Source organism: Lutra lutra, chromosome 16 (genome assembly GCF_902655055.1).
Source record: "Lutra lutra chromosome 16, mLutLut1.2, whole genome shotgun sequence".
Lineage (NCBI taxonomy): Eukaryota > Metazoa > Chordata > Mammalia > Carnivora > Mustelidae > Lutra > Lutra lutra.
In genome coordinates, this window is record NC_062293.1 from 1348424 (window position 1) to 1367414 (window position 18991).

Below are 18991 nucleotides of genomic sequence, written 5' to 3' on the forward strand. Positions count from 1 at the left end.
AAATTGAATTGCTGATGGGCTGAGAGAGGAGGGTGGACGGTGGAGGAGGGGCCCGTGGTGCCTTCCCCAGCTGCCCACGGCGGCATGGGGGCTCTGGGGCCGGGCAGGAAAGTGGCCCTGGAGAGGCACCCTGGGAGGACATGCACATCAGACACGGCCTCAACAACTAGCCAGGACAGCCGGGGCCAGATGCCACCTTGGCCTGCGCCATCCAAGCTACCGGGCAGCTCCGGGGTTGGGCAGTCCACACCCTGGGGCTGGCGCACTCAGGGTATGGCCGAGGCCCGTCTGGCTGGAAGCTGCTGGCCCTGTGGTGTCTCCGCTGCCTGGGCCTCCTCTGTGCTCTGAGATCTACAGAGGGACCTGGCCCCCAGCCCGGAGACCCTCCCTGGCACTTCTGAGTCATGCCTGGCAGGCCCTTCTCTGTGCCCCTAGGGCCTAAACTGTCCTCTAGGCCTGGCCCTGTCCTGCCCCGAACAGGAACGCCAGCCACACCCTGTCCCCCATCCCCCACCCCCGCCGGTCTTGGACCTTGGGAGTTCCGGCCACCTGGTACACACGCACTGCCCCCAGAGGGATGAAGACAGACAGGAGTTAAGCAATGCCTGGGAGGCCCTTCCTGGACCCCTGCCCCAGCCAGGCCCAGCTGTGTCTGCTGGACGCCCAGAGTCTCCAGGCACCTTGAACGTGGCTCTTCACCACTGGTGATTCCCGACCTGGCCAAGCAGGGAGGGGTGGTGCTGGGGACCCGTACTGGGAAGCCGGGTCACCTGCTGGGCCAAGGCAGGAGGACGCAGTCTCACTCTGAGTCGCGCTTTGAGCACACGCTCTGAACACTTTTTCCGTGGAAAGCTCTGCAGGAGTCTCTCTCGGGGACACCGGGATTGTTGTCCCTGGAGGGACCGGCTCCTGGAGCAGCTTTCTGCCCTTCTGGGTGGCCTTGGCTGGTGAAGAGGGAGCCGCCATCTAGGGGCTTCCCCAGAGAGGAGCTGCTGCGGGGCCCTGCAGACAGCCGTCCCGGAGGGCAGGAGAGGCCAGGTCCCCAGGCCAGTGCCTGTTGTGGCCGACTCCGGGAGCCACACGCTGGAGCTACATGCTGGGGCGGGGGGGACAGCCGTACCCCTCGGAGTGCGTCACGGGGGAGTCCCTTCCTTCTCACTCGTCCATTATTTCCCGTACTGCACTTATGACCGAACCCCTCTGCGGACCCAGTGAACATTGCTTGTACTGGCTGGTGGCCGGTACGGTACCAGCTGGTGGCTGGGCACTCCATGGGGTACCCTGAGGGAACCACCTTTCCAGAAGGGGCGGGGTCAGAACCACAGGACAGTCCTCCAGGCCCCCATGCCCTAGTCCTCGGGCCGGGACATTGGCTCATGCCCTGAGGCGGGCCTGGCAGGGTTGCGGGAGGGATGGGGGTGGAGGGTCAGAGCCAGGGGGCGGGGGGGTCTAGACTCTAGGTCAGTGCTGGGCCGCTGCAGCTACATGGGGGTGCGGGGCAGTCCGCAGCTCACCATGAGCGTCAGGGGTCCGGGAAGCCCCTCGCCAGGCCTGAGGCTAAGGGGGAGCCGTGCTGCCCCAGGGCAGGCTGAGAATGGGTTGCGGGGGCAGAGCTTGGCCTGGAACACGGCCAGCATCGAATGGGAGCCCTCCGGGAGCCCCCGCCGGGATCAGGCCCCCCTCCAGACCCTAATTATGCCATCGGTGGTTCTCTGGCCTAGCGGATCTGAGGTGAAGCTGTGGAGTCTCCTCCCCCATCCCCACGGAATGTTCTAGGCAGATCCCACAAGCTTGAAGCACCCCACTACACCAGCCCCATCTGCAGGCTCCAGAACAGTCCGGACAGAGGTGTCCCTGCTTAAGGCTTACGTCCCCAGGCTCATCCGAGGGCTCGGGAAAGGTGCCAGCCGCCACCGCGGCCCGTCCCCTTCCAGCCCCTCCCGCTGAGGCAGGGCCGGGTCCGCAGAGTCCAGCCAACTGGCCTGGTTTGTGTGCAGAGACGCATCTGGGACAGCTGCTCCCCAGATCACACTCAGCTCCTGGAGGCCCTGACAACAGCCGCGAGCGGGCCGGGGCCGGGAGCCGTGGGGCGGGGGCCCGGGTAAGGGGGAGAGGTTCAACCACCACAGCTGTCCCCTTTTAATTGGCTGCTGTTAAATGTTTTACGGGTCTCGTTTTGGTAAACAGAAGTCTGTAAATTCCTCCTGCCCAGAACCCGCTTCCCGGGCGTGGACCCCCCCTCCGTGACCCCCGGGGAGGTCTGGGCCTGCTGCCCACCCGCTGCGTGGTGGCGCTGTGAGGGTGCCCGCAGAGCGCAAACCTGTCCTCCCGAGCTGGTGGCCGTCCAAGCGCAGGGGCCCCTCCCACCCCCAGCTTGCCCCTCGGACACCCCACGGGGGAATTCAGGGGAGAAGGAAGAAGAAGCAAAAGGGCGCGGACCCGGGCGGGGGAGGGGGCTGCAGGGGATCGGGGGCAGGGGGCCTCCTGGCCCGGACACAGAAAGGTCCCTTTCTTTCCCCCAACACGACCATCCTCTCTGACCTGAAGAAAAGAAAAGCCGATTTTACACAGCAGCTGTACTGAGGGGGCACCAGCCAGGGCTGCCGTGGCTGGGACCCATGGCCGGGTCCTTGAAGGGGCTATGCGGGGGACAACGTGGGGGCTGTGGTCATCAGCAGGGCTCGAGGCTCGAGGCGCAGGGAGAGGGGAGGGGGCTGGACACCAGGAACCTAGGACCAGAGCTCCTCAAGTCCAGACCCCTGCAGGGGACAGCATGGTTTGGGACCTCCTTCCCGGACCCCTTGTACCCCTTGGGTTTGGGGCTACTGTGACCACCTTAAGGGACAGGGGGCACATGTGTGTAGAGAACAGCCCAGGGTGGGGGGACCAGGCCCCAGACCTGTCACTGGGCTCCGACTGCCCTCGAGGCCCCGGAGGGCCTTGATGAGCTCTGAGGAGGAGCCCCGAGCCTCAGTGGGCATCTCATGACTCCACAGGATGGAGGACACCCTGCATCCTGCCCCTGCCGCTCTGAGCCACAGGAGACTCAAGCCAATCCTGTGACATAAGGGACAACGGGGCAGAGGGTCAAGGCTTCACCCGATGGGGGCAATGAAGCAGACAGAGTCAGGCCCTGGGCAGGGGCAGCACCTTCCAGGTCCCTGGGCTGCTGGTTGGCAAAGCGACCTCACACTGAGCCCCCTTCCGGGATCCCCTGGGCCTTTGCTGGCTGTCCGGGGAAGTCGGGGGTGCTGGAGGGACATGTGGGGAGTGGGCAGCCCTCCCACGTAGGGGCTGCCCAGAAGGCAGGGTCTGACGCCCAGAGGGGATAGGAAGATAGGCAGGGACACTTTGTAGGGGACACGGGCAAGAACTATGGAGCGGGGGGCTTCTCCAGACCCTCCCCCAGTGAAGAGGCAGGTACCTGGGAGGACCCAAGGTCTGTTGCAAGCTTCTGAATCAGAGAGGAAGGAGGGGGGCCCCGCACCCCCATGTCTGCCCTCCTCTCCAAGCGGGGCCACTCAGGCCACCCCACAGCACCTCCCTGCTCCTGGGTCTCACCACACTACTTCCCCAGCCCCCTGACCTCCCAGAGACCACCCTCCTGGGAGGCCCTGGGCCCTGCTCTCGCATCTCTCGGGAAGCCAGGTCTGGGGGTGTGGGGGCATGTGGCCAGGCAACCAGAGGACTGGGCTCTCTGGGGGAAGCTGCCCCCCAGCCCAGGCCCACAGAGTCCAGTAAACTCTTCTGGGGGCCCCAACCACCTTCCCTCCCCCAGGGTTCTGCCTTTCTGCAACAGACGCCCCGTCCCCCAGGCCACCCTGACAAACAGCAGGCTGTCTCCCTGGAGGGTGACCCCTCCCGTATCCTGAGGCTCCAACTGCTGGAAAGTTCTCACCGACTATCAGGCCTCGAGCTGTGGCTGCGGGCCACCAGGAGAGTCCCAGTGTCCGACCCCGAAGGCAGCTCCCCACAGCACGACCCTGGAGGGCCGGCTCTGAGGAACCCAACTGCCCACCTATCTGGCCAATCAGAGGCCCTGTCTCCTCTGGGCCAGACCACTCTCGGGGACCAGGGTTCAGCAAGGGTCAGGGCCTCCAGATGGAGCCCCAGCGGATGTCCCACTCCCACCTGCGGATCCCATCTGCCCCGGGACGCTCCCGCCACACAAGCCCAGCTAGGGGTCCTGGCCCCATGACTGGACGCTGGCTCTCTCCCTCATAACACCCCTCTCAGGGGGTTCCAAGTGTGGCATGCAGATCTACTAAGTGACAGCGACCCCCGAGAGTGCTGGGTTAAGAAGGATTCTGAGGGGTGCCTGGGCAGCTCAGGTCATGATCTCAGGGTCCTGGGATCAAGTCCCACATCGGGCTTTCTGCTCCCCCCTCTCTCTGCCTACCTCTCTGCTGCTTGTGATCTCTCTCTCTGTCAAATAAATAAATAAAATATTTAAAGAAAAAAAAAAAGAAAAATTCTGAGGTTGCAGCCACACGCACCTTGAGTGCCACGACTGACTAATAACCTCTGCCCTGGGAAAGGGGGGCATGGGCAGTGAGCAGGAGACGTGCCACCCCTGCTCCAGTGTCTGGGAAAATAGCCTCACAACAGCCCCTCCCCATGTCCTCCCAGCTTCCGTCCAGAGGCCCCCTCACACTCGGCGGTCGGACCCGTGGCTGTCCAGGCTGGGCTCCCAGAGGGAGACCCCTTCTCCAGGATGGAGTGGGCTGTGGAAGCTCAGCCCTCGGGGAGTGCCCATACCTCGGCCTCCCACAGCTGGGGTTGGGGCCTAAATGTGGGCTCGTGGTGGTTCCGGGTTCATAGCATCTGTTAACGTCCCGGTTCAGGTGCCCCCCGCTGCCCAAGGCGCAGGGCCTGGCAGCGCCCGTCTCGTCCCAGGCCCAGAGCAGTGCTAAGAGCTGGGGGAAGGTGCCAGGCCCTGCGCCTTGGGCGGCTCTGGCACGAAAGCAGCGGGCAGCCTGCCCAGGATCCAGGCAGTTTGCGGACAGCCCGGGCTCCTGGCACGTGCTGCCCCGAACATAGATGCAGAGCTCCCTCAGAGAGGGGCGGGGCCTGAGGGCCTGGGAGGGCTGGGGGCAAACTGGCATGACCCCCATAACCTTTACTGACATCCCCCAGGACAACCCTGGCTGCTCGGCGGCCCACCAGGGACGGCCTACTTGCCCTCTGGAGGGCTCCAAGCCCCAGGGTTCGGGTGGCTTGGCCATAGGCGGTCATCGAGCCTAGAGGATCCTGGGGGCCACGAGAACACCCCAACCCAGCCCCACCTACAGTTGTGCCGCAGACAGGTCGTCTGCCTGGGCAGTGACATGGGGACCTCTCCCCAGCCCAGATGGTGCTGTCCTCACCCGTGTTCCCACTACAGACGTCAGCCCAGGAAGCGGCCTAGGCCCTGGCCCAGCAGTGGACAGCTGCTACGGAGGACATGGCAGACAGAGTGGTCACCGGCAAGCGCTCAGGGAGGCCGCTGCAGGGCACCGGCTGGCCAGCAGGCTGTGGGAGACTGTATCACGCTGGGTCAGGAGGGCTCTCCCGGTCAGTCATATGCATATGGGGCAACAGAGGCCCAGGGGTGCCATGGCTCCCCAGCCTTTCAGGACCCACTCTTGAGCAGTGAAGGTGACCCCTGCAAGGGCTGGGGCCTTGGGGCTGGTCCAGCAGGGTCCTGAGCACCCCCTGCCCCCCCACGGCTGCCCGGGCACACACACTGGCTGGGTCCCCGCAGGAACTGGGAAAGGGGGTGCCCATCCCCGACACAAGGAAGGCGGACGGAGCCAGGGCTGGGGGGACCTGGGGCTGCCGAGGAAAGGGGATGGGTGGATAGTCTCTCGGCGGGGCTGTCTAGACTCAAAGCCCGCCACGCACTTTCCCCGGCCTGTTTCCTCCCCTGTAGGACGGGTGAAAAGCTGCCCACCTCCCACGGTGTCACTCAGAGAAGTGAACAAGGCAAGTGCCATCCCTGGGCCAGGGTCAGCACAAAACACCATTATCCTGAGCACACACGTGTGTTCCCGGCCTGACCTAGAGCCAGGGACAGGCCCTGGCCTCCCGCCCTCAGGGCCACCTGTGGCGGCAGGACCCAGAGCAGCGCGAGGCAGGCTGGATCGGCAGAGTGACCCTGCCCGGGACTAGCCTCGCAGGGGTCAGGCGGGGACCTGTACCCTCAGCAACCAACTGCACAAGTTAGGAGCCGCGTGGAGGAAGCCTGCCCGAGAGCCAGACTCGCGCCCGCGGCAAGGGCGGGGCGGGCGGGCAGCAGGGGACTAGGACCCGCAGGGGACAAGGACCAGATCAGGGTGCAGCCAGGGCAGAGGACCCCGTCAGGGTCAGGGAAGGCCACGCAACAGCCCCAGGGACGCTCTGGAGGGGGTCCGAGGTCCGCAGGAGACGGTCCTCCCTGATTTCCACGTTGGGACCCGGGGAGCTGGGGCCCTTCCTCACACTCTGTCCTCAGATCTCAGAGCGGCCAGCCGTCCCACGAGCCACCCCCTTCCTTCCAGCAGGGGCCGGGGTCAGGGAGGCAGGGTGAGGGCGACCACAGACGCGGGCGGTCATCAGTGGCTCTGTGGGGTCAGAGTCCCAGGCCATCAGGGAAACTGAGGCCAGGAGAGGGAGAAGGAGCGGACAGGGTGGGGGCAGAGGGGCCGGGGCTCAGGACAGAGACCCGCCTCACACAGCTCCTCTCCATGGCTCTGGAACACATGCTCTGGGAGGCAGGATGGCCGGAGGTCCCACTGAGGTGGGGGGTGCCGGGCGACCCTTCTGCCTTCGCACAGACATGCTCCAGCCTCCCCCAGCGTCTGCAAGGGTAAGTTGGGGGGCTGGGAGCATCAGGGAGCACCCACAGGAGGCTGGCCCAGCCCCGGGGGAGAGCAGTAGTCCCCTCTGCTAGAGAGCCCCCTGGGGCCACTGCGGTGGACGACACAAGTGCCTGCTTCCTCCCACAGCTCCCCGTCCAGGTGGACGAGAGACCGAGAGACGTAGTAGCCTGTGGTGCGCAGCAGCTGGGGGCCCCGCCCCTCCCCAGCTGAGCCCCCAGGAACAGAATCCCCTTTCACCGGCCCTGTGGGTGGTCCCAGCCCGCAGCTGGGGGTGGGGTGGGGAGAGAGGGGCCAGGCTCCATGACAATGGGACCAGCTGTGCTGGCCCCCCCTCCCCTGCTCTGACCCAGGGCAGGCTTGCTGGACACTGGCTCACCCCTGCCCCCACTTCCGCCACCCACTCTCACCCTAAGCCTCAGAGGGGAACGTCCAGCTTCTGGCAGGTCCCTTCCTTTGGGCGAGCCTAGGCGGCCAGGAGGCCTGGGGGCTGGACCGCCAGACCCTGCCCCAGGCCAGATGTTCCGGGCGGCTCCTCCAGCCCCAGCCTCCCCTGCACCCAGCTGCTCTGCCAGGGAAGCAGGAAGCCTGGGCGCTGCTCAGATGGCTGCCCCCCAGATGGCGAGCCAGGTCCCCCAACAGAAAAGTGGGTAGTCCTGCCTGGAGCTGGGGGTGCCGTGGGGTCCCTTGGACCCCTCCCCTGACTTGGCCCCCATCTGCCGCCCTGTCCTGGCCTTCCTGGCCTTTCAGGAGCCCAGTCCCGGGCCAGCCCCCGGCCAGGGAGGGGCGGTGAGCAGGCTCTGCTGGGCGCCTGCCAGCCTGCCCAGCCCGGGGGCGGCGGCGGAAGGAAGCACGACGAGGGTGAGAGCCAGCCCTCAAAGCAGCCGCCCAGGCAGCCCACCATGCCTGGCGGCCCCCACTCTCCGGCCGTGTCGCGTGCCCCCCGCCCGCCTCACCCCCCTTCTCTCCGAACACACACGGCAGAGAAACAGGCCCCGGCACGCGGGGAGCCAGCTGGCACCCAGTGAGACTAGCAGCCAGGCACTGTGCCAGGGCAGCCCGCCAGCAGGCGCTGCCACTCGCTCCGGCCCCCCCCCACCGCCGGCCTTCACGCTCCGAGCTCACGGCGAGGCAGCCGGCACCACGTGGCCTGTCGGGGAGCGAGGCTGCGGCAGGCAGACAGGCAGAGGGCGGAGGGCAGGGGAACCCCCGCGGGGAGGAGATCCCGAGGCGGGGCCGCTCCGCGGACGGTGGAGAGAAGGGAGGTGGTAAGGGGGTAAACTGAGGCACGGGCCTGGCCGGTGTAGGTGGCTGCACGGTCCCCAGGACACACACACACAGCAGCTTCCCTTAGGTAGGACCCGGCAGGTCGGGGGTGGGGGCACTCTCCCCTTCTCCCCTCTCCCGGGCCTCGGCCTCGGGCTGCTCCGCACATGCCCCAGCTTTGGAGGCCGGCTGGCTGGTTACGAGGAGCCTCCTCTTCTCCTCTGTCCTCTGCCCACCTGCCTTGCCCACCAAGCCCCTTGCCCTGGCAGGCACCAGGCGGCAGGCGTGTCAAGCCCGAGCAGGTGCAACCCGTGTCTGGCGGGGGGACGGGGGGCGGAACGGACAGACCTCAGGGCCAGCCTAAGAGGGAGAAGTGCCCTCAGGGTGCTCTAGCCCTGACCCCTTCCCGTTGAGGCCGGCCCTGCCTCAGAGAAGCCTCTGGAGCACACAGGGCAGGGTGGAGGCCGCAGAGGCTGGGGCAGAGGCTGGGGGCCCCACCCCCGCCAGGTAGCAGCCCCTGGGGCCACAGCTCGTCTCGAGATGCAGCCGTTGGCTCAGGGGAAGTGAGTGGCAGGAGGCCGTTGAGGGCGCTGTTTGCAGGCTGCCTCCCTCCCACCTTCCCTGCAGCCCCCAGGGGGGCAGGACAGGGACACCTTCTCCCTGGGCCCCAGGGCAGGTGGCGCTGCCCACAAACCGCCCTCCACGCTGACAAGGTCCCCAAGGGTGACACGGGGGGGTGTCTGTGCCCCCTGGAACAGAGCTGCCGCCCGGACCACGGGCCCCCCACCCCCCACACAGAGGGGAAACCGAGTCAGCTAGCCGGGGAGCGCCCGTGCACCTGCGGCTGGACCCGGGTGCAGCGTGGCCGTTACTTCGTTATTTGGAGGTGGTCCCCCGTGGCTGCTGCAGGCCTCCCCCTGCCTGATCCCCCCCACACTCGGCCGCCCTCCTCCCTCCCACAGACATCCTTCCCAGATGCTCCCGCCAGGGCTGGGAGCTCGCCTGGCAGACACAGAAGGCGGAAGGGCTGGAGGGGCCCTGAGAAGAGGCACAGCGTGCTTGGGGCCCACCCACAGCTGCCAGCCAAGCCTCCCGCCACCCCCACACCGGGCATCGTAGGGGCCAGGGGTCCCGCCCTGCCTGCCCAGGCCACCAGGCCTCCCCTCCGCAGGGAAGGAGAGCGGCTCCTTATCAGCCGGCCGTCATGTGCACTCCGCACGGCGCTTACAGCCCAGATTATTTTAACAACTGTCCCTCACTTGTCACCTGTCCTGTTTGGAAAACAGCCCCATTCTTGTTGCACAAAGAAGTTTCTCTGGCTCTCCAGCCGTGCCGGGCGCTAATCTCCCGGCCTGGAACACGGCGGCAGGCGCGGTGTGTGGGTACGCGCTCTGCAAACGCCGAGCTTGCCGCCCAGCCGTCCCTGAGTTACGGCGGCGCCGGTGCCAGGAACCGAGAGCCCTCCGTGCCCGCTGCCAACTGCAATTACCTCTCCGCGTGCCAGCCAGCGCCGCCGGCCTTAACCCTTCCGGGGCCGCACAGGAGCCAGCAGGCACGGGGCTCGGCTGCTCCCGGCGTCGCCGCACCAAGGGCTGAACAGACCAGGGAGAGTGGGGGACGCTGTGGGGAGCCCCAGAGTCCCGGGGGTGGGGGTGGCCGGGCCCATGGCCCATGTGCCTCGGGCTGCATTCCACGGGGAGGCCAGGAGCCTGGGAGGGACTCTGCTCCCGGCCAGGCCCGCAAGCTGGCGGGGTGAGCATGTTGACAGCTCTCCCCTCCCCTCCCCTCCCTCCCAGCTGGCACATCTGGAGCCCATACTGCTCTGAGTCTGGGGAGGTGGGTGCAGCCCCAGGCAGAGGGTGCAGCCCGGCCCCGGCCTGCCCAGCTGTGTTCCACATTTCCTCGGCTCTCCCAGAGCCCTCTCGGCCGCACCGCCTTCCCTCCCTCTGCTCATCTGTGGTGCACATCCGGCCAGGACCACTGCTTGGTCCAGCCCCCACCAACCCGTTTCCAACCAATTACCATCCCCCCATGGGGGCTTCCTCAGCAGGCCACAGCAGGGGAGGGAGCCCCTATGCTCACGCCACCCACCCCCTGGGCTTACCTTCGTGGGAGTGGGAGAACCAGATCTGGGAGGTGGCAGGGTGGGAGGCCCGGTAGGCCTGCTCCGAGGGGGCTGGGGCGGGGCCGCTGGGGTGCGCGGGGGCAGCTGAGCCCAGGCTGCCGGTGAGAAAGCTGCCCATGAAAGAGGAGGCCGGAGAGTTCCCCATCAGGCGGCTGCCGGCTGTGGACACAGGGGGCAAGAGTGAGTCTGAGCAGAGCCTCCCCGCCAGGGAGCCCTGCCCCCGTGCGGACTCTCGAGCCCCCTACTCTCTGTCCTCAAAGAGCCCGGAGGTCACCGGCAAGAGAACCCACCCACCCAGGCGCCCGACAGGCACACTTGGGGTCCACTCCCCTCCCGTGACTGTCTGCACTTCTGCCGCCCCCCAAGCTGGATGCCGAGCACTGTGCCCGCGGGGAGCCACCTGCTCGGAGAGTTCCCGACTCTCCCAGGCCACGGTCCCCCCGCCACGGCCGACCTGCCAGACCGCTTTGCCCACACCTCCCAAGAGAGCTCTAGTGTCCCCGGACCCCCTGCCCCAGCCCGGTGGGCCCCGCGGCCTCAGCCCACTGCACAGGCAGCACGGGGATGGAACTGGCCTCTCCCCACAGTGGGGTCCTCAACCTCCTGCCCCGTCCGACAGGCTCCTCAGCCCCGTCCCAGGTGAGCGAGACTGGAACGAGGGCCACAGAGCGAAATGAGAGAAGCCCGAGGAAAAGGCCAGGACCCGCTTTTCAGAGCCACGGGGGCTCTCGGGGTCAGGCCCCAGCCGGGCTGGCAGCCGACCGCACGCAGTCATTGGCCTTCCCCAGGAAACCTCTGCGCTTCCGCTGGACGCCAGCCTCGCGGCCCTCTGGGTGCACCTGCACCCCCGCCACTGGGTCTCCCCTCTGCCCAAATCCAGAGGCCGCGGCCAGGCCGAGCGGGCACGTGTGTTCACAGACTGCTCGAAGCCCCGGGTGCCTGGCGGGTGGTTTAGGGCTGGGCTGGGAGGCCCCCTGCTCTGGTCGCACCTGGTCCCCTCTGTTCCACGGGCCATGAGCCTAGCCTGGGACCATCCCAATGGACGGGGAGCCGGGACCTGGGGGCTCACCACCCCGTGGGGCTGAGTGCAGGGGCCCGGTGGGGCTCGCAGGGGCTCGGGGGTCCCCGTAGGCAGCAGGCCCTGCCCCAGGTGAGTCAGGGCGGCTGTTTCCCAGCCTGGGAGGCAGGGGGAATTTGTGACTCCTCACCCAGCCTGGCCTGGCCCTGGGAGCTTCCCAGACACGGGGTGACTCAGCACAGAGGAGGCAGGGCCCAGAGCAGCGGTGAGGGAGGGACTGCCCCGATGGGGACCCTGTTGGCCTCCCACCCGGCCTGTGAGTGAATGGGACATCACTGGAGGAAAGGGGTCTTCCCTGGGCGGAGGCCACTGAGGCGGGTCTGTGAGCATTGGCGGGGGACCGGGCTTCAACCTGACCTCTGTGGTGGGTGTCAGGCTGCACGGAGACCCCGAGAGGACCCAGGGGCAGGGGACGACGGTGCCCACGAGCCAGGGACTTCCCGAACTGCAGGGCTGGGACTGCCATGGGCCGCAGCCAGACCACAGGCGTCCAGCCAGGGGAGGGGACTCTGGGCTGGGAAGGGAAGTGTTGGCCTCCAGAGGCCGTGGGTGGAGGGGCAGGAGTGGGAGGGCGGCCTCTGCTGGGCTCTAGGGACCCTGGGGGGGCCATGCCTGGGGGATGAGCAGGCCTCTTCCTGCCTCGCCCAGGCCAGCCTGAGTCTCCCAGGGCTTCCCACCCCCGCACCCTCCCAGGGAAGTCCCTCCCACCCTGCTCCTCCCGGGACACTGGGAGGCAACCGAGTCCAAGACTTGGGTCTGGATAAAGGATTTCTCCAGGAGCTCAGCCTGAGAAGCCCGCACCTTGAGCTCTCCCACACCGCGGGGGTGAGGCAGAGGGCCAGGCCTCAGGCTGGGCGGGAAATGCAGCTCAGAGTCGCACAGGGCCCTCTGGCTCTCGGGTCCAGGGACGCAGAGCCTTGGAGGTGGGTCCCGCATAGGGTTGCCCGGGCCTGGGTGCTCCCACAGAGGCACCAGGCAAACTCTGAAGACCCATCCCAGGGGTCACCACCTGGGGCCAGGACAGACGGGGTGCAGGCCTGAGGCCTGGGGCCGGTCTAAAGCCAAAATCTGGGTTGGGCAGGTGCCAGGACACCATGGCCCGGGATGATGGATCCTGGCCTCGGGTGGAGACTCTCGGGGTGCCCTGCTCTGACACCATCCCAGAGGGGGGTAGCACTGCAAGGGGTGCAGGGGAGGGGCAGCACCTCGGCTCAGCCAGCCCAGGGTCTAGGCTCCACAGGGCAGGAGACATACTTCTCACTGAGCCAGAGCCCCCAAGCCTGGGGCCGACCTCACCCCACATGCCTACCTCCTGACCAGGGGGTGGGGGGGACCTTCTTGGGGATCCTCAGAGAGATGGTTTCTCAGAATCCGGAGAAGTGACACGTGCTTCAGGGCGTGGGCAATGAAGGGGGTGGGACAAGCCTGCCAGCCCAGCCCCTCCTCAACCCTCTGGGGCCACCCCGCCCCCTGATGGAACCCTGCTGCACCTGGTGGTCCCCGGCCTGGTGGGCTGGTTCAGACCATCCACCTGGGGGGCTTCTCCTCTCTTTCTCTTTCACGTTGGAAACAGAGGAGGCTTGTCATACAGATGTGAGGCCTGCACCGTCACTGTAAAGTGCCCTCCAGGAAGGAAGCAGGGGTCTCTGGAGGCCCCTGGCCCCAAGGGCACACCACAGTGCCCTCGCCCAGACGCAGTGCCATGGGGGCTTCTGGCACCCCCCACTGCCCACACGGACACCTTATCCCTGAGCCACCGTCACAGACTCGCTCTAAATCCCCAGTCTGCAGCACCAGGTCTGGGGGGCGGGGGCTCCCACACCCCCCCCCCCCCGATGCGCAGGCCAGTCCCCTGGCCCGAATCCTGTGCCGTGGGGCTCCACACTCCTTGCTCGGAAGTAGCTGAAGGTCCGGCCGGCCTTGCCCGGGGCATGGGGGGGGCTGTGACGATGGGCGGCGGGGGGCAGGGAGTGGGCTGATGAAGCCCCCCACCCTAGCTGGCTCTCACTGTCACCTCCTCCTCCAAGGAGCCTGGAGGTGGCAATGTGCCTGGCCGGCAGGGGCCTGGGCTGACCTGGCTGCCGCCTCCCCAGCCCCTCCCGCCAAGCAGTAGCCAGTCCCAGACAGAGCGTGAGCTGAGGCGGCCTGGGCCTCGGCCAGGGCTAGCCTCGCGGCCAAGTCTGGCCGGGAACTGGGCTGAAGGGTTCTTTCCTCTTGGCAGGGTCCTTGCCCACAGACTGCCGTGGTCACCGTCCCGGGAAGGGACAGTGGGAGCCCGGAGCATCAGGGAAGGCCAGAGACGTGCTCGGTTAGGACACCCCTGCCCCCGGCTAGGACCCCCAATCCTAGAGCCATTGGCACCGGCCCCTCTCACACCAGGGGCTCTACAAACCTCCCAGTAATTGCTTTCATGCAGCTCACCACGGGGCATCTGGACTCCATGGTCCCAAGGACCTCTGCTGGGGTTTGAATGAGGCCTGTCCTCTCCAAGGACTCCCCAGCCCCTCCAGTGTGCATGGTCTGATCTCATCGCAGATAGGGTACATGTGTAGAATGACTTCAAGAAAGGGGCCTGGACGTTGTGCGAGGTGTCCGTGGGCCCAGAGACGGCCCATCTGTACTGCACATTCAGGCCCCCAGTGCCTGACAGGCCCCAGCTGGACACAGGGCTCCTGTCCTGGCTCCAGCACTGCCCAAGCTCGCCTAGGACCCCACGGAGGCCTGGGCGCCAGGCTGGCTGAGAAGACAGCCCAGGGGCCAGGGTTCCTGGGAGGGCCTGCTGACACCCCCCAGCAGCCTGGCTCCTTAGGCACAGCCCCGGCCCTGAGCCCCATCTGACCCCACATCCCAAGGCCCAGATGACCTGGACTATGGCTGTGGTGGCTGTGTCCCTCGTGGCGGCCGGCCCAGTGGAGCCAGGCTTGAGTGACCATTGAGCCCCGCCTCCACCCACAGGCTGCTGCGCAGAGAGGCTGGCGGCCGGTGAGCTGCGTCGGCCCTGGCAGAGGTGGCTCCATGTGGCCCGGACAAACAGCCCAGCTGGGCCTTCCATGGCTGATCTGTTTGGGAGCCTGCCTGCCACGGCCCAGAGCACAGTTGCAGCCGGGGGGCCCCCGTCTAGGGACCACGGAGACCGACCAGCGGCAACACGGGGTTTGGGGTGCCAGTACACCCTAGGCCTGGGGACTCGAGAGGCCAGGTGCCCACAGTACCACTGTACCCCCCCCTCCGTCCAGCCCCCCCCTCCGCACCAGGCTGTCCTATGGTGGGAACACCAGGAAGCCTGTCTCCTCTCTGTGACCCCAGGCTGATGGCAGAGGGAGCAGAAGATGAGGGAAGACGGGCAGACAGAAGGGGCTCAGAGAGCTGGGCACAATGAGTATTTTCGTTGTCTTGAGTAAACCGTGGGGACAGCCGCCTCCCTTTCTGGAAACCCAGATGTGCTGCAAAGGAAAGGCCAAGAGGCTGCAGCCCCTCCTGAGAACCAAGCCCTTCCTGGAGTCCAGCCGAGCTGCCGGCACGCCACTCCCTGGCTCTGTATCCACCAGCTCCCACCCTCCCGCTCACACCTGCTCAGGCTCCCCACCGCCCCAGGCCCTGCAGGGCTCCCCAACTCCCCTGGGGTCATCCCTGGGTCTCCCCCAGCACACCAGAGGCAGCTGAGACACTGGAGGGACGGGAGGTCTGCCTAGGGAACCAAAGGGCCCCTTTGTGCCAAGCCAGGCCCGGAAGGAGCTGTCAGGAAGAAGAGGTAGGAAGGACCGGCAGCCCACGGCAGGGACCTGACCATAGCCCTCTCGTTCCGGGACGGGCACAAGAAGGAGTGCATCCAGCTGGTGTCTGGCCTCAGTCCCGCATGGACGACAACGGAGAGGACTCGGCCTAGCCTGCTGGAAAGCAGGTGGGGGGAGGGGACAGGGATGGGGCGACCAGGCCCTGGAGGGAGGGGCTGCTCTGGGACTGCCCCTGCCAGGAAGCCCACAGTGCCACACCACGGCCCATGGAGCCGCTCTGGGTGTGCTCGAGTCTGGAGGCTCTGTTTCTAGATGCACCCAGGGAACGGTCCCGCGGGGCTAGAACCCACCACCAGCCCAGGAGTGAGACGATGGCGGGCACACACGCATGGGGCAGAGGGGCGGCAGAGGGATGTTGTGCGGGCACCCGTGTGGTGTCTGGGCCTGGCTGCGTGGCTGGGAGCGTGCGCACGTGGCTATGGGTGCACACGCCGGCGGGCTCGGCCCGCACTCTGGGTACAGGTGTGGACATGCGGCTCTGAGCGCGCATGCGGTCGTGTTCTTGTGTGCGGGGCCCGGGACCCACCTCCCAGAGCTCGAGGGCCAACAAACTGGTCCTTTCGCCGGCTGGCACCCGGGAGGAGGCTCCTGGCCTTTGGTTCTGTCTGTGCCGTGGGGTGCCATGGGAGGGGAGCGCAGGCGGACTGGCTGCCTGGGTCCTGCCCACCTCCTCCTCCATCCCGGGAGGTGGGGGTGCGCCCTGGCTCGGTGGTGGTGGGAGGGAGCCCTAGTTGGCACCAAACTATCGCTCCCGTGCCCCCAATTCCTGCCCCCAAGCTGCTCAGCCCCGGCCGCCTGGACCTGACCGTGGCTCCGGGAGTCGTGGGGTGCTGGGAACAGCTGGCAGGCCACGTGGCCAGGCCTGCCTCCCCACAAGCAGCCCACCTTCTCTGCCGCGGAGAAGCGGCTTAGATTGGCACAAAGCCCTCTCTGATCGGGGACGCCCCCCTGCAGGGCCAGCCTTGCTGCGCTGCCTCTCTAGCACCTACTCATCGTCCAGATCTGGGGCAGTCCCCTCCGGCTGCAAGCGGGCAGCCCCCGGATGTCGGCCTGTCCAGCACCATTCCCTCACCCGGTCTGGCCAGGCCCAAGCCCTTGCCCAGCCTCAGGGCAGCCCTCTGCCACCACGGCCCTGGGAGTCCCCGAGCGCCCCTCCCAGCGACCGCAGCTGCTGTCCACAATCCGAGACGGTGGCCAGACAAGACGAGGAGCCTGAGACAGGCACCAGGAGAGAGGAGGGACAGAGACAGGAAGCAGGAATGTGAGGCCACGGGGGAGCCTCCTGGCCGGCCCAGCCCTACAAGGCGGAGGCAGCCCAGGGTGAGGGGCACCCGCCCAGAAGCACGAGTGTGTCACATGGGAAGCCCCTTTCCAATGGCCCAGGAGAACCTTCCAGAAGCCCGGGTTGGCCCAAAGGCAGCGGTTCTCAGGCCATAATAGGAAAATTCTGTGGTTGCCGAACCACCCAGCTGACAAACGTGGAGGCAAGATGACAGGGGAGGCCCAACCACCAACAGCCCAGAACTAATAAAAGAAAAGGAAAATCGGATATAAGTCTGGTTCTTATTAAAAGAGTAAATTTAGCCCTTTGGCTGGGCAAAGGGGCCGCCCTCGGACTCGATGCTGAGAGTGACTCAGAAGGCCCCTTGGCCAGGGGGTCCAGGCAGCAGCAGCCAAGGGCCACCTCCTTGTTGCTCGCCCCTGCTCTCCCGCAGCCTCCCTTCCCTGCACACCCTTGCTGGCAGGCAGCCAGCACCTCCGCCTCCAGGACACTCCCAAGGGCAGGAAAGTATTGGGGGGGCACGGGGAGGTGACCAGGGCTGGTCAGCACCAGCCCCGCATGCCCCAGCTGGAAGAGTAGCCTCGGCCTAAGCAAGGCAGCTCCCTTCCCACCATCTTGAAAGAAGCCAGCTCCAGGGAGGTGGCCGCTCGGGTCAAGATGCTGGTCTTCTGTCCCCTTGTGCCCTGGGCCTGGGCCCCCATGCCCTCCAGCTTCCCCTGGACCTGCCCTGTGTTAGCTGTGGTCAGACAGAGGCCCAGGCAGGTCTGCTCACAGGGTCTGGTCTGAGTGGTCACACCAGCACAGGACGGACCCCAGTGGAAGCCTCCATGCCTGAAGGGTGAGGAGTTTGCCCTGCTGGCCAGCCCTTCCCTGTCTGCCAAGTGGACCCGGCCCGAGTGTCCTGCATGGGCCGGCGTTAGACCGCCGTCTGGCAGGCATGAGCTTCCTCCCCCTGCCCCAGCCCCATGAAGGAAACATCATTGCCTGCATCGGGCAGAGGCTCCAAGGGCAGCAGGCAGGGGAAATTAAGGGGTAGGAGACAGGAGTGGGATGAAGGCCACTTGGAGTCAGGCTTACCGCCATCTGGTGCACCTTCCCAGCCTGTGGATCCGTCCATCCATCCATCCACCCATCCATCCATCCATCCGTCCACCCATCCGTCCACCCATCGTCCACTTATCCCTCCCATATGGGTAGTCAGAACCCTAGACCAAGGTACACAACTAGTTCCTCTCCTGCCACCCCTCTCCCCTACCTGGAGGCCACCGCCGTTGTAGGTCAAGCTGGGCACCGGCCGTGGAGCCGAGAGCATGCATGCTACAGCTGCCCAGGCTCCAGCCTCTGAGCCGTGCCCCGAGCCATCCCCTGAGCCCGCTGGCCGCAGAGGCAGTTCCCTTGGTTCTCCGAGCCGGACCAAAGCCACCAAGTCCGGCCTCTTGCTCCCGGTGGGTTCACAGAGCCCTCTGCTATCCTAAGTAAAGGCAAGACTCGCACCCTGCCTGGAGGCTGGTGGCTTCGGAGTGGGGCGCTTAGAGGCGCCACATCTTCCCGGGGGAGGAAGGGGATACCCCGCACCCTGCCCCAGCATCCCCTGTAGCTTCCACCTTGCACCCTGCAAGGCCCGGAGGTTGGGCTGGCTCGGGTGGGCGTGGAGGGATCCAAAGTCCCTGCCCGAAGACGCCGAACGAGGCTACAGGCTGAGGCAGCCCCCTGCACCCACACCCAGGTGGGCACTCCGTGATGGTGGGACATGGGACAGGGACAGCTGTGCACCCTGGGGTCCCGGCCACTGGCCGTGGGGGCGCTACCATGTTGGGCTGGGAGAGCTCCCCCCGGCCGCTGCAAGCACTCCGGCCGGCTTCTGCGGCCTCGTGCCTGAGGACAGGGGACCAAGGGCCTGACTCCCAACAGGGCTGGCTCGGGCTGCGGTGTCCTGGTGTGGGGCCAGGAGGGGGACCCGAGACCGCCGCAGGTCGCTGCACGCACCAGCCTCTGGTCTCTGAGAAAGAGAGACCGGTACTCTCTCAAGAAGGTCGGTGGGTCCCTGCTGCCAGCGCCACTCTCTCTCCTTGTGTCCCTGCCAACTCCGGCAAGTACGGGGCTCACCCTCCTGCCCCTTCCAGGAAACCACGTCCCTTCCCGACTCTTGATTTCTCAAGGCCCCATTCGCACCAGCCTCCTCTGCGAAACTCAGCCTGGGCCCACACAGGGCCCTGCGCTCGGCACCCAGCCACGCCCCCGAGTGGCTCCACACCCTCCAGCCCCGGCAGAAGAGGCCCAGGGCCCGCGTGGGCGAGTCTAGGCTTCCCGGGACCTCAACCCGATGGAGAACAAACAACAGCAACGGGCTGACCCGGATGCCCCAGCGAGAACGGGGTACGGGCAAGGCGGGTGGCCAGAGGGACTCTAGGGTGAGGCCGTCTGACCCCAGCCCCCCGGGGAAGCTGGTCCTGCCTCCGGCCTCCTCGGCACCAGCCCCCCGTGGGTCCTGACAGGGGACCAGCTCAGGAGGGGGGGCCTCTCAGCCACAGGAATCTGCTCACGGCCGGGTAGGGGGGCCCTGAAGGAGGGGAGACCAGCGGGAAGGGCAGAGAGCCAGGGAGCACCCCA

General features: G+C 66.8%; 1 protein-coding gene across 13 annotated transcripts in view; it reads right to left on the bottom strand.

The window, feature by feature from the left end:
• The window catches only part of BAHCC1 (BAH domain and coiled-coil containing 1), a 60734-nt gene that overhangs the window by 23483 nt on the left and 18260 nt on the right, over positions 1 to 18991 (bottom strand). For 5 of the 13 annotated variants that reach the window (XM_047707404.1, XM_047707403.1, XM_047707398.1 and 2 more), the window contains exon 3: positions 10207 to 10386. In XM_047707404.1, coding sequence (XP_047563360.1) covers positions 10207 to 10386 — 180 coding nt within the window. Of the gene's footprint in view, positions 1 to 9361; positions 9570 to 9591; positions 10123 to 10206; positions 10387 to 18991 lie in introns of those variants that run through there. The other 8 variants (XM_047707396.1, XM_047707392.1, XM_047707395.1 and 5 more) reach the window with 4 other exon arrangements.